The sequence below is a fragment of the Oryza brachyantha genome, chromosome 11 (assembly GCF_000231095.2).
Source record: "Oryza brachyantha chromosome 11, ObraRS2, whole genome shotgun sequence".
In the NCBI taxonomy this organism is placed as follows: Eukaryota; Viridiplantae; Streptophyta; class Magnoliopsida; order Poales; family Poaceae; genus Oryza; species Oryza brachyantha.
In genome coordinates, this window is record NC_023173.2 from 16045951 (window position 1) to 16058396 (window position 12446).

The following is a 12446-nucleotide window of genomic DNA, read 5'->3' on the forward strand; positions in this document are numbered from 1 at the left end:
CTCCCGTCGCTGGCGCCGACGATGCCGTCGACCCTCCTCCGGCGCTTCAGCATCCGCGGCGGCGGCGCGTGGCAGTGGGCGGCGAGCGCGGCGGCGCCGGCCGACGGGAGTCAAGCCTGCGCCGTCAGGCCGCCCATCCGCACCTTCTCCCTCGCCGAGCTCAAGAAGGCCACCCGCAACTTCAGCAAAGGTGGCGCCGCTCGCCGTCGTCTCCATCGACGTCTCCGATCGAGAGAGAGCTCGAGCTCGATCAAGAACTGATCAGACGCGCGCGTGTGCATGGATGCAGAGAACGTCGTCGGCAGAGGAGGCCACGCGAAGGTGTACCGGGGATGCCTCCCCGGCGGCGAGCTGGTGGCGGTGAAGCGGCTATCGGCGGCGGCGGCGCAGGACACGGGCGGGCGGGTGGAGAGCTTCCTGTCGGAGCTGGGCCAGGTGGTGAGCCTGAGCCACCCGAACATCGCGAGGCTGGTCGGCGTCGGCGTGGACGGCGGCGAGCACCTGGTGTTCCCCTTCTCCCGCATCGGCTGCCTCTCCGGGAGGCTGCACGGCGCCGGCGCCGGCGAGGAGGCGATGCCGTGGGACGCGAGGTACAGGGTGGCCGTGGGCGCCGCGCGCGGGCTGGAGTACCTCCACGAGAGGTGCGCGCGGCGGATCGTCCACCGCGACGTCAAGCCGGCCAACATCCTGCTCAAAGACGACTACGAGCCAATGGTAAAACATAACTACTAACTTCAAACACCCCCAAAAAAATTTGAATTTTGAAAATTTTAAATTACTCTGCTTGAACTGCGTGCAAAGATTTTAAATTTCAGCGCATAGTTTTTCAAATTAAATTGTAAAGGTAGGTAATTTGCAAATGTTGATACAGGTAATTACTCCTCTGTTTTAGATATATATGTGGTGCTTTGATATTTTTATATCAGCGTTTGATAATTTATCTTACTTAATTATTTATAAGTATAATGTATTTTGTTGTGACTCGTTAAAAGTATTCTAAACAAAACACGAGGCAGCACAGATAAGTAGATAACCTCCATTTTACTTAAATCACTTCAAACACAGCATATTTGTGCTAAATATTTGAGTAAGAAGAATATTAAATCAGTATGTTTATGTATTAAAAAAAACAGAGATAAGTGTGGCCATTGTGTTCAAAAGGGAAAACACAGTCTTGATTAGGCCTTGCTTAATGTGCATACGGTGATTTTGATTTTTGGGCTTAATTTTCAGATATGTGATTTTGGGCTCGCGAAATGGCTGCCGCCCAACATGACGCATTACCAAGTGACCACCTTCGAAGGCACATTCGGGTGTGTCTCAAATCACCATGAATACTTTTATCATTTAATTCAGATGCAAAATTTTCATTTTTTATGCTTTTTGCTGACCCGCATTTATAATTAGTTGCGTTACAAGGGATCAATTCAAGATGAGTACATTTCACAATACTACATATACTTTTACTAAAATATTATGGAACTACATATTTAATCCGTTGAAATCACAAAACTACAGATCTAGTGCACTAAGTTTATCATAAAACTAGTGCTTTTATATTGGGTATCACGAAACTACATACTTCCTCCGTTTTATAATGTAAGATGTTTGACTTTTTTGCTTGTAATGTTTGACCATTTGTCTTATTTAAAAAATTATAGAAATATCATTTATTTTTTCTTGTGACTTACTTTATCATCAAAAGAACTTTAAGCACGACTTGTCATTTTTTATATTTGTACTAAATTTTTAAATAAGACGAATGACCAAACGTTGCAACCAAAAAAGTCAAACATCTTACGTTGTAAAACGGAGGTAGTATTTAGTAGCAAAGTTATCCTAGAAATACAGTTTTAGTGTTAATTCTATGAGATTTGCTTCAGTCCAATAAAAAATATCTCGAGGTATCGATAGCTTGACGTACCAAATCATTTTTCACCGTTGGATCTAACTGAGTAGGATGTGTATGGTTAGATCCAACGACCGAAAATGATTTGGTACCTCGAGGTACCAGTACCTCAAGATACTTTTTGCTGAACCAAAACAAATCTCTAATTCTATCACAAAACTTTAATGTTCATAGCTCCAACACAATAGTAGTCATGGATTTAAACTCTAAAATACATACTTTTGTATAAATTTCAATACTAAAAATCTGTAGTTTCTGTAGTTTTGTGATAAGTTTAGTGCTAAACCTGTAGTTTTATAATACATCACCTTAAATCGATGTTTTATAATAATTTGATCAAAACACTTATAGTTTTACGAAATTTAGTCATTAAAGATTGATTCAATTTCTGATGACTGTACGTATATATAGCAACATCATATCTAGAAGAAATAAAGATAGGTTTTCAGGTACTTGCCGCCGGAGTACACGTCGCACGGCATCTTCAACGAGAAGACGGACGTGTTCGCCTACGGCGTCGTCCTCCTGGAGCTCCTCACCGGCCGCCGCGCCATTGACGCCAAGAAGAAGCTCAGCCTCCTCACATGGGTACGCACGCACGCACGCCGTCCATTACATAGCTCAGCTACCATCACCAACCTACCATAATACCACCTACGAGCTAGCTTCCTTCTCTTCCAACATCCGTACCACAGATCGCTTGTTTTTTCATTAAAAAAATATATTTGTAAATGAAAAATAATTTAGTAATAAAAATTTTATACATGTATTCTTAGTAATTTAAAATACAAGACTGCAAAATAAACTTCGGTGAAAAAATAAAAAAAAATCAACTTCAAATTTAATTTAATGTTAAATATTTAAATTTTTTTTGTTTATAAACATAAGTTTAAGCGAAAAGATAGGGGTGATCGCCTGTCTCCCCCATCCATCTCGATCGTACGAGTACGATTCCGCCCGTCTTGATTTCTTGCACATGTGCGTGTATGCATGCATTTGGCACCAGCCAATCATCAAACTGATCATTCATGGCGGCGTGCGTGTCCACGTGAGCTCAGGCGAGGCCGTTCCTGGACTCCGGCGACGGCGACGGCGACGGCGACGCGGCGGTGAGGAAGATGGTTGACCCTGCGCTCGGCGGGCGGTACGACGGCGAGCAGCTGGCCAGCGTCGCCTGCGCCGCCAAGCTCTGCATCCACGCCTCGCCGGAGCTCCGGCCGCAGATGAGCCAGGTACGTACAGTATGTTCATTTGTGTCGGCCGGCCCAACAGTTTCCATCTTAACTTTCATAAATTATTTTTTTATGTTTTTTTGTCGAAATTTATTTTCTAACTTTATCTTTTATTCATAAATTATTTTCTATTTGTAAATATGCCGTTTAATCTTTTTCTTTTAAACACTCTAAAGATAACCCCCCGATAGACTTGAAATTCCTCATACCAATTAGGCATAACAAATCAAGAATAGGATACAGAATTTTTTTAATGACATCTTACACAATCCATCTTGACTTTAATAAGTGTTAAGTCCTAATTCTTGTTACATGAAGTACTCCCTGCTGTCCTGTAAGAGTTTTTAGCTATATCTACATTTATTTATTAATTAATATATATTTTAGATATGTCTCAATTGATTAGTACCATATCCTTATGTATTTAGATAATACTAAAAAAATTTATTTGTGAAATGAAGATGGTAAGAATTAATCTTATTGTGTTTGAAATATAGAGTCAACCCCTTTTGTTTGTGTAGATTACACGTATTCTCCAAGGAAACGAAGAGCATCGACAAAGCGAGGGGCCCAGAAGAACGGCGACGGACCATCGCGCCGTCGATCGCCACGTAACGAACGGCCAGGATTCCGCCACGAGGCGCCAGCTGGACGATCTGAGGCGCCACGAGGCGCTCGCCTTCGACTTCGAATGGGAGAACACCACCACGTCAGCAGAAATAGATCACCATCTCTCTGTCGTTCATACCAGTAATTAATTAGCAGACATGGAGTTCGTTTCCTGACTTGTACCTATGGTTTTCTCATGTTGTTTTTTGATCGAAATGTACGTGTGAGATTTTGATCTGATTCACACATTTTTTGTCATTTGAGAAGGCAAAATTTTGGTGGCCCTGCGATTGATTTTGCATTTCAGCGAACAAATCCACCGTGCAATTAAGAGATGTTTACGTTTTAGCTTCTAATCAGCTGAGTTTAGAACTTAACTTTAAATTGATCTTTTGTTTTTTCAATTATTTCTCGGCATTTACTTTTAAAAGCATGAATAATATAGACATCAAAGGTTTATGCATAAATTGTTTTTGTTTGTTTATACACCGTTTTATGGCGTATCAGGTATAGACCAGACAATGCCGGTAACTTATCATAAACTTTTCCAATGTAAATATGTGTGCTCAATCTCCAAAGTTAAACCCCGCTCGGAGCGTAATCCATAGCATGCAGTGAGACAGCGATCATCTATACGCATCTGCATCAGATTAATTGTTCTATGTGATATTATAAACTTAACAAAAGACTTGATCATTGTCTCTTCGTTCATCTAATGCTGCATCAGCCTAACTTATGCCTATCTTTTTTTCGATGAGATCAACGTGGCGAGCGAGTTGATTAAAATAAACGACCGAGTCTTGTACAGAGGGGTTATAGATAGGAAGCATATGGAACTTATGCCTATCTTACGACCGGAGACAGTAATAATTGATCTACTTGCAAATGCGCTTAATTTGCCAGCATGATCCCAAGCATACATTCCGTAGTTAATTAATCCCTGTGCATTTAATTAACCAACATATTTTGTCCAAGCAAATTAAACCAGCGCAATCTCTGCGACATAGTAACAACGCACATCGCTATCTTTCCTCACCAGGACGCGGCGGTGAGAAAATTAACCACCAAACTGACGAATGTCTCGTCCACAATTTCAGACCAAAATTCTTTTCTAAAATTTTCCGATCTACCAGTGTGCCTCCGCCAAAACATTCTGAATCTGTTCAAAATCACAGAAAAGAAAACACGATTCAAATTTGAAGAACCTTTCGTTCCAAAATCGCAGGAGTTTCGGTCCCCCCGGACTCCAGCGTGCCATGGCTCATTAAAACAAAACTCTGAACCTGAATAATACTACCACCTCTCTTACTATTACTGCCTGCCAAGAACAAGCAGGCAGCAGTAGTAGTAGCAGCAGCATCAGTTAACAGCAGCAGCAACAGCAGTAGTAAATCATCAGTAACCAGGTTGCAGACTCACACTGATCGATTCAATGCGCCGATCGATTTGGTTTTGGTTGGTTTTTAATTTGGGCTCGCCCTACCGCTGCATGCATTAACTGAAATTCATGCACGCACACATGCTGCAGAGATTGTTGTATCGGCATACAGCAAGAGCAACCAACACTGACGAAGCTTCAGGTTCAGACTGGAGTATTTCAGAACGAGCACGCACTAGTGTGGTGTACTGTAGTGCTGCAAGTAGAGTACATGCACTCGCTGCATGTATGATGTATCTGGATGCAAATCTGCAAATGGAGAACTGTCCTCAGGGTAGGAGCTGAATCTTTAATTTGGTCTTGTCCATTTGTAACCTACCTCTCAGGACAGAAGATTTATAGTTTTCATACGGGTGCGTGTGCTGTTCACATGCTTGGGCAAATACAGCAGGAACAGCAAAGACATTGTACTACAAAGAGATGTAGCTGCAGATAGTAGGATAGATCGATCTGGCCTAGGATTGGGCGAGCAGCTGACAAAAGGAGAAATTACAGAGATGATTACAGTTGTAGCACATCTACAGAGCAAATCTACTTCTAATTGAAAGCATTCTGACAAATGAGACATTTACTCTGGAACCAATAGTTTGCAATTACAGTAGTAGTAAGCAGTTATAGGTTTACATAGCATCAATACAGTCTAATTAAATTACTGAAAAAACGACAAGATGACCTAATATTTCGCCAGGACAATTTACAACGATGAGAGCCATCTACTAACTGAAAGCAATCTGACAAAAGAGACATTTACTCTGGAGTCAATGGTTACCAATCGCTGTGAAGTAAAACCAAAAGGTAGTATGAATAAACTTCATACCAAAGTCTAATCAGATTACTGGAAAACCGACAAAGCAACCTAATATACTGCTGCTACATTTACAAAACTGTCTAAAGCATTATTGATATAAAATCAAGATACATCTTATCAAGAATCAATGTATAGCAGTTCCAATAGAGCCATGGAGGCCAAGACATGAGTATACTGTTAGTAGGACGACTACAATTACGTAGCCGTCTAATCAAATCACTGAAAAACTAACCAACCCATCAGAAATCAATGCACCGGTTCATTACTTTTACTGTTCACATGTAGGAGCTCTTACATCTAACGATTGGATTACTACCACAGTCTATCTACTTTATCATAGTGGTAATTAAATATTTCGATAAATAAAACTAACAAATAGTTTAGAATGATCCGTGACAATAGTTTCAAATGTCACTTCCGGAGCTGCTTCATCAAGTTAAAAGGTACACAAACCTGAACTAGCATCCTTTGTGATTTGTCACAGCATCCATGGATGTATCAGCTAAACATGGAGTTCATTGGAGCCTAGCTTAACAGTAACCAGCATGCCTGCATGCAAGCATTGCAGACAGCATCAAAGGCCATGTAATGCAAGAGAAAAGGTGATATATATACACATATGCATATAGACAGACAGGTAGATACTCTGACCTGATAGGGACATTAGGGTAAAAGCAAGCAAACACAATTGCTCACATGCTTTATAATCCACTTTTTGTCTCTCTTGTTCTACCCATCATTAGTGCAAAACCAAAGCCCCCTGCTCCTGCACCTGCAGCTAATCCAAACTGGGGCAAATTCTCACCCTTTTTAGTGTCATCTACTCCTAATGGTCACTTCTCCCCAGGAAAGGTAAAAAGAAGGACAAGAAAAACAGATCATCAGGAGCCTGGAGATTCGTGCAGGAGCTGTGGGACCGACCTGACAGTGACACAGGTTAGGCTACAGCCTTCACTGTGTGTGCTTGACCAACCTGTGCGACTGTCAAAGCGGCGCCCTTTTCCTCGTCCTCCCCTAGGGGTGACAGTGACATGTGGGGACCCTTTTTTGTTCCCGGGACCACATGTCAGTGGGGGTGGGGGAAGAGAAACAGCAGCAACTGTCCACACGTGCCGACGTGTACCTGCTGCCAACATGGCGATACGGAGATCGGAGAGGGCGAAGGGTGGTGGTGGCCACAGTGGCACGGCCCAGTACAGCTAGGCCGCGCCAGTAGGATGCCACGTGTGGCACTAGTGATATTTGATGTGAATAACTAGGAAGCTCTTTGGCTCGTTAGAACAAGTATAGCCAACCACTAGCTCCAATTCTTATATTGTCAATCTAATAGTTAATTTATATAATAATTATATATAAAACATCAATATATGATCCCACATGTCATAATCATATTTTGTCTCGAGCCCGTGTGCAGCTGGCTACAAATTAGTAACTCACCTCCCTTCTCTCTCCCCTCTTATCCCTTTAAAATATGCTAATAGTTGACTTATAGCTTGCTATTATACCTGCTCTAGGGGTTGTTTAGATGGGGCTGAACTTTTTAGCCGCATGTCACATCGAATGTTTGACACTAATTTAAAGTATTAAACATAGACTAATAAGAAAACTAATTTCATAAATGAGAGCTGATCCATGAGACGAATTCTTTAAACCTAATTAATCCATAATTAACAAATGTTTACTGTAGCATCACATAGGCTAATTATGGATTAATTAGGTTAATTAGATTCGTCTCGCAAATTAGTCTAATTATGGATGAGATTATTAATAGTCTACGTTTACTATTTATAATAAATTTATAATAAGTGTCAAATATCCGATGTGATAAGAGACAAAAGTTTAGCCCCTATAAACAAACACCCCTTACCTCTAGGGCATGCACAACAGTCATCATCTCTTTATTCGTCTACTGCCCACACACATACTCCTAAGCTGTATACAACTTGTTTTACATAAAACTTTATGTACTTGTTACACATAATAATTATAGAACATAAAAATGTATTAAATATGGTAGAAAACACCAAATTAAAAAAGCCCAGTTTCGCTTGATTTGTAAATGAACTACTCCATTTATTTCAAAATAATTTTATTTTTCACTCATCACACATATATTAATAAAAAGAATGAACAGTAGCTTTCACTTTATCAAATCCCAATATAATTGTTTCTACTTTATCTATTCCCAATAAATTTGTTTCTTATTTCGGGACTAGTTAAAACAGTAAAATTGAGACGGAGGCAGTGGTTTATCTTATTTAAATCACTGATATAACATTAGATTTATCATTTTATTGTATACAACCTGTATAATTAGACATAAACTAATAAATTAGATAATGTTTCATCTTTTATCAACTACTATCTAATATATAGTTGTGTTCTTTTGCTTGATAAAAGATGAAAGATACAAGAATGAAACTACACTATAGTAAGATAAAATGATAAACTACTAGAGGTGATTGTTTTGCTTTTTCATGCCAAGCGATATATTTGCAAACAAAAAATAATTTATGAATAACACTTCTGTATAATACAGATAGCCTTAACAATCTTAAAGCCAGTGATAGGAAATAAACTTCGGTAAAAAACCTTAAAATCAACTCTAAATTTATGGTTTAAAATTTAAATTTTAGTTTATAAACATAAGCATATAAGATGGTGTGTTTTATACTATATATATATATATATATCTAATGAGTAGTTCAAAAGCTCTCCACAAGGCAAAAGGCTACCTCAGTTCGACTTAGTTTCGGTCCTTTTGCCAAATTATTTATCAGTTTCCATGTGTATGTTTTCCAAACCGTTAAATAGTATATATATATATATATATATATATATATATATATATATATATATATATATATATATATATATATATATATATATATATATATATTAAAAATGTAATATAGAATTAATCATATTATATTTCTAAAGTAGATTTTTAATTTTATAAAAGTTAATTTCATTATTTATAATATGAAATAGTCATCTTAAAAATTAAACATTCTTTTATATATATTCCATCTTTATCTAACAAAAGACCACAGCCTTATGCGAGTGAAATCTCATGCCCTGTTTAGTCTTTAAAAATTTTCTCAAAAAAATCACATCGAATTTTGAATTTTTAGACACCTAAATAGAGCATTAAACATAAATAAAAGGAAAAACTAATTACACAGTTACGGGAGAAATCGTGAGACGAATCTTCTGAGACTAATTAGTCCATGATTAGCCATAAGTGCTATAGTACCCATATACGCTAATGATGGATTAATTAGGCTCAAAAGATTTGTCTCGTGGTTTTTAGGGGAGCTGTGAAATTTGTTTTTCCATTCGTGTCCGAAAACACCTTCCGACATCCAATCAAACGTCTGATGTGACACCCAAAAATTTTTATTTCTCCAACTAAACACCCCTGAGAGCAAGTTCAATAGTATAACCAACTACCAGCACCAATTTATCTATAGTCAATCTAATAGCCAACTCATACAATAGTTACATACAAAACATCAATATGTGGTCCCACATGTCATACATATATTTTGTCTTGAAGACCGTATGCATCTGGTTACAAATTAATAGCTCACATCTCTTCTCTCTCCCCTCTCAACTCTTTAAAATATGCTTATGATAGGGATGACAATGGATCGGATTTAGTGCAGGTAGAGCAATTACCCGTCCACCAACTTAAAGTCTACGGGTAGAATTCCCTATCCGTACTCGTACCGGTGGGTAAAGTTTGTATCCATACCCGTAGCCGTCGCGTACTGGGCGGGTATTGGGTACCCGTCGGGTCTATCATTTTACATGTCAAAAGCACATCAACATAACCATTCCAACATATACAACAAACTAAATATACTGCTTATTATGCAATATTGCATCACACATGAAAAATTTAACAAATACAATATATTGCTCATAATACATAGGTCATATCAAAATTTTTAGTTAAAAAATAGTACATCACAAATATTATTTTATGAATAACATAATAAATTTTTAGACAAAATTTAATATATGGGCTGTTCGGGTACCCGACAGGTTACCCGCGGGTGGAAAAACATACTTGAAGTCCGAACCCATACTTGCATCGATGCGGGTCAGATACAAGTATTATATACGGATAAAAAATTATACCCATACTCGTCCCGTTGAGTCAGGTACCCGTTACCCGTACCCAAATTGTCTTCTCTATTTATAGCGCGCTTATAACATTGCTATTGTACCAGCTCTGATTTGTGCTGGATCCCTTCGTAAGGTCCCTCCGCGGTCTGTGGGAGGGATACACGGAAGTCTGACACGTGGGCCCGGAATAACACCGGGCCCCACGTGTCTGTCACACGAGCGGCTGTCCGTCTTGGTTTGCACGATGGGTTTAAAAAAAGCACAGCTAGCAGAGCTTACTCTACAAGCTCCACCGAACTGCGCGACCGGGCCCACCTGTCAGTCACAACATGCCTTTCGTCCGCGCGCATTGACCCTCCACCACCCACTGCACGGTTTTCCAAGCACACCTCGCTACTGAAAACCACCCGCTGCCATGTAGGTCCATGAGAGGGGGATGCCCCACCTGTCAGTGGAAATCATCAGCGCGGGGCCCACCGCCCGCTGGCCTCGCACGGCTATCAAAGCGCGTAGCCCTCGCCTCGCCCTCGCCTCCATCCCCATAGCCTTCTCCTCCAAGCTCAGAGCTCAGTGAGCGAGCTCGCGTCCTCCATTGCCATTGCCATAGCCGCCTCGCCTCCGCCTCCGCCTCGTCCTGCTGCTGCTGAGAGCGTGAGCACGCATGGTGGCCACGCGAGCTGTGCGGGTGCGGCGCCCGATGCTGCTCGTCGCGGCTGTCGTCCTCGCTGTGGCGGCGGCGGCGCCCGTGGCGGCGACGCTGCACCCGGTGGACTACCTGGCGCTGCAGGCCGTGCGGAGGGCTCTCTCGGACATGCCCGGGTCACGGTTCTTCGCGTCGTGGGACTTCACCGGCGACCCCTGCGCGTTCGCGGGCGTTTCTTGCTCGGGCGACGGCCGCGTCGTCACGCTCGCGCTCGGCGACCCGCGCGCCGGCGCGCCGGGCCTGTCCGGGGCGTTTCCCTCCGCTGCTCTCTCGCGGCTCTCGGAGCTCACCTCGCTTTCGCTTGTCCCCGGGCGCGTGTCTGGGGAGCTGCCTCCCGCGGTGGCGGCGTTGCCGGGGCTACGGTTCCTCGCGCTCTCCGGGAACCTCCTCTCCGGCGACCTCCCCGCCACGTTCTCCCCGTTGCTCCGCACTGTCGACCTCAGCAAGAACTCCTTCTCCGGCCGGATACCCCCGTCGCTCCTCCTAATCAGGAGCCTGCGGACGCTCGTCCTCTCCCACAACTCCCTCTCCGGCGAGATTCCCAAGCTGGTGAGTTCCCCGTTGGTCCATCTCGACCTCCGGAACAACCGACTCACCGGCGGCGTCCCGCCGCTGCCGGAGACGCTGGTGTACCTGTCTCTCGCCGGGAACAGGCTGTCAGGCCGCGTGGGCGCCGTGCTCCGGAGGCTGCCGAGGCTGTCGTTTCTTGACCTTGGCGGGAACTGGTTCTCCGGCGAGGTGCCCGGGGAGGTGTTCTCCTTCCGCATTGGCTACCTGCAGCTGCGCAAGAACGCGTTCTCCGGCGAGCTCCGGCCAGCGGGGCGCGTCCCGGCGGGCGCCACGGTGGATCTCAGCCACAACGCGCTCTCCGGCCGCGTCCCGCCGGAGCTGGCGCCGGCGTCGGCGGTCTACCTCAACGGGAACAAGTTCGCCGGCGCGGTGCCGCGGGAGATCGCCGCGGCGGCCGAGGGCGGGCGGATGCGGGTGCTCTTCCTGCAGGACAACTTCCTGACCGGCATCGGCGTCGGCGGCGTGCCGGCGAGCGCGGCCGTGTGCGCGCACTGGAACTGCGTCGCGCCGCCGCCGCCAGTGGTGGCGGCCTGCCCCGCCAAGGGCGGCAGGGGGCGCCGCCGGCCGACGACGCAGTGCGGCGGCCGGAGACGGTGAGGTTAGGAGGGCTAAGCTGGGTTTAAGGAGGGGTTTAAGCATTGGGTTTTGGAGGGGTTTAATTAGTGGTTAATTGTGGTCTCATGGCTCATGAGATGGTGGTGAATAATAGTTTTGCTGTAAATCATCTTTTTTTTGGGGTTAATCTTTAGATACACGGCTGTGATTTTGTTGCAATTAAACATGAACGGTGGATGATGTATTTCAGTGCTAATGATGCAATTTTATATAGAAAAGGTTTGGTGTAAAAGATATGTTGCTCTTCCTCTAAATTTATGGTAAATTGTTCTTTGGTGAATTACTCTAAATTTTGTGAAACTCAAACCAGAATAGCGGCTAATTTGCTGTATGGAATTGTAAGTAATTTGGGTTGCTGTTGATGCAAACAACTGAAAATAGCCCAAATTGTTATGATGAGTTGCATCTTGAATAACTTTGATCTTGAT

General features: G+C 43.1%; 2 protein-coding genes across 2 annotated transcripts; both read left to right on the plus strand.

Moving 5' to 3' along the window:
- Positions 1–78: 78 nt before the first annotated feature.
- On the plus strand, positions 79–4069 carry LOC102706609 (receptor-like cytosolic serine/threonine-protein kinase RBK2). Its single transcript, XM_040529100.1, has 6 exons — positions 79–190; positions 290–714; positions 1234–1313; positions 2359–2497; positions 2968–3141; positions 3663–4069. Exons 2-6 carry the CDS (start codon positions 574–576, stop codon positions 3897–3899), a joined length of 771 nt encoding a protein of 256 aa, XP_040385034.1. The 5' UTR covers positions 79–190; positions 290–573; the 3' UTR covers positions 3900–4069.
- Positions 4070–10781: 6712 nt separating this feature from the next.
- LOC102706891 (probable inactive leucine-rich repeat receptor kinase XIAO) lies at positions 10782–12239 on the plus strand. The gene has a single exon (XM_040529072.1). It carries the CDS (start codon positions 10792–10794, stop codon positions 11998–12000), a length of 1209 nt encoding a protein of 402 aa, XP_040385006.1. The 5' UTR covers positions 10782–10791; the 3' UTR covers positions 12001–12239.
- The last annotated feature ends 207 nt before the right edge of the window (positions 12240–12446 follow it).

Bases quoted from the DNA above. Each gene is read 5' to 3' on its own strand.
- LOC102706609 (XM_040529100.1), top strand. From the start codon at position 574: ATGCCGTGGGACGCGAGGTACAGGGTGGCCGTGGGCGCCGCGCGCGGG. The intron at 2,498-2,967 runs GTACGCACGCAC...ACGTGAGCTCAG, and splicing joins AGCTCAGCCTCCTCACATGG to GCGAGGCCGTTCCTGGACTC. The intron at 3,142-3,662 runs GTACGTACAGTA...TTGTTTGTGTAG, and splicing joins TCCGGCCGCAGATGAGCCAG to ATTACACGTATTCTCCAAGG.
- LOC102706891 (XM_040529072.1), top strand. From the start codon at position 10,792: ATGGTGGCCACGCGAGCTGTGCGGGTGCGGCGCCCGATGCTGCTCGTC.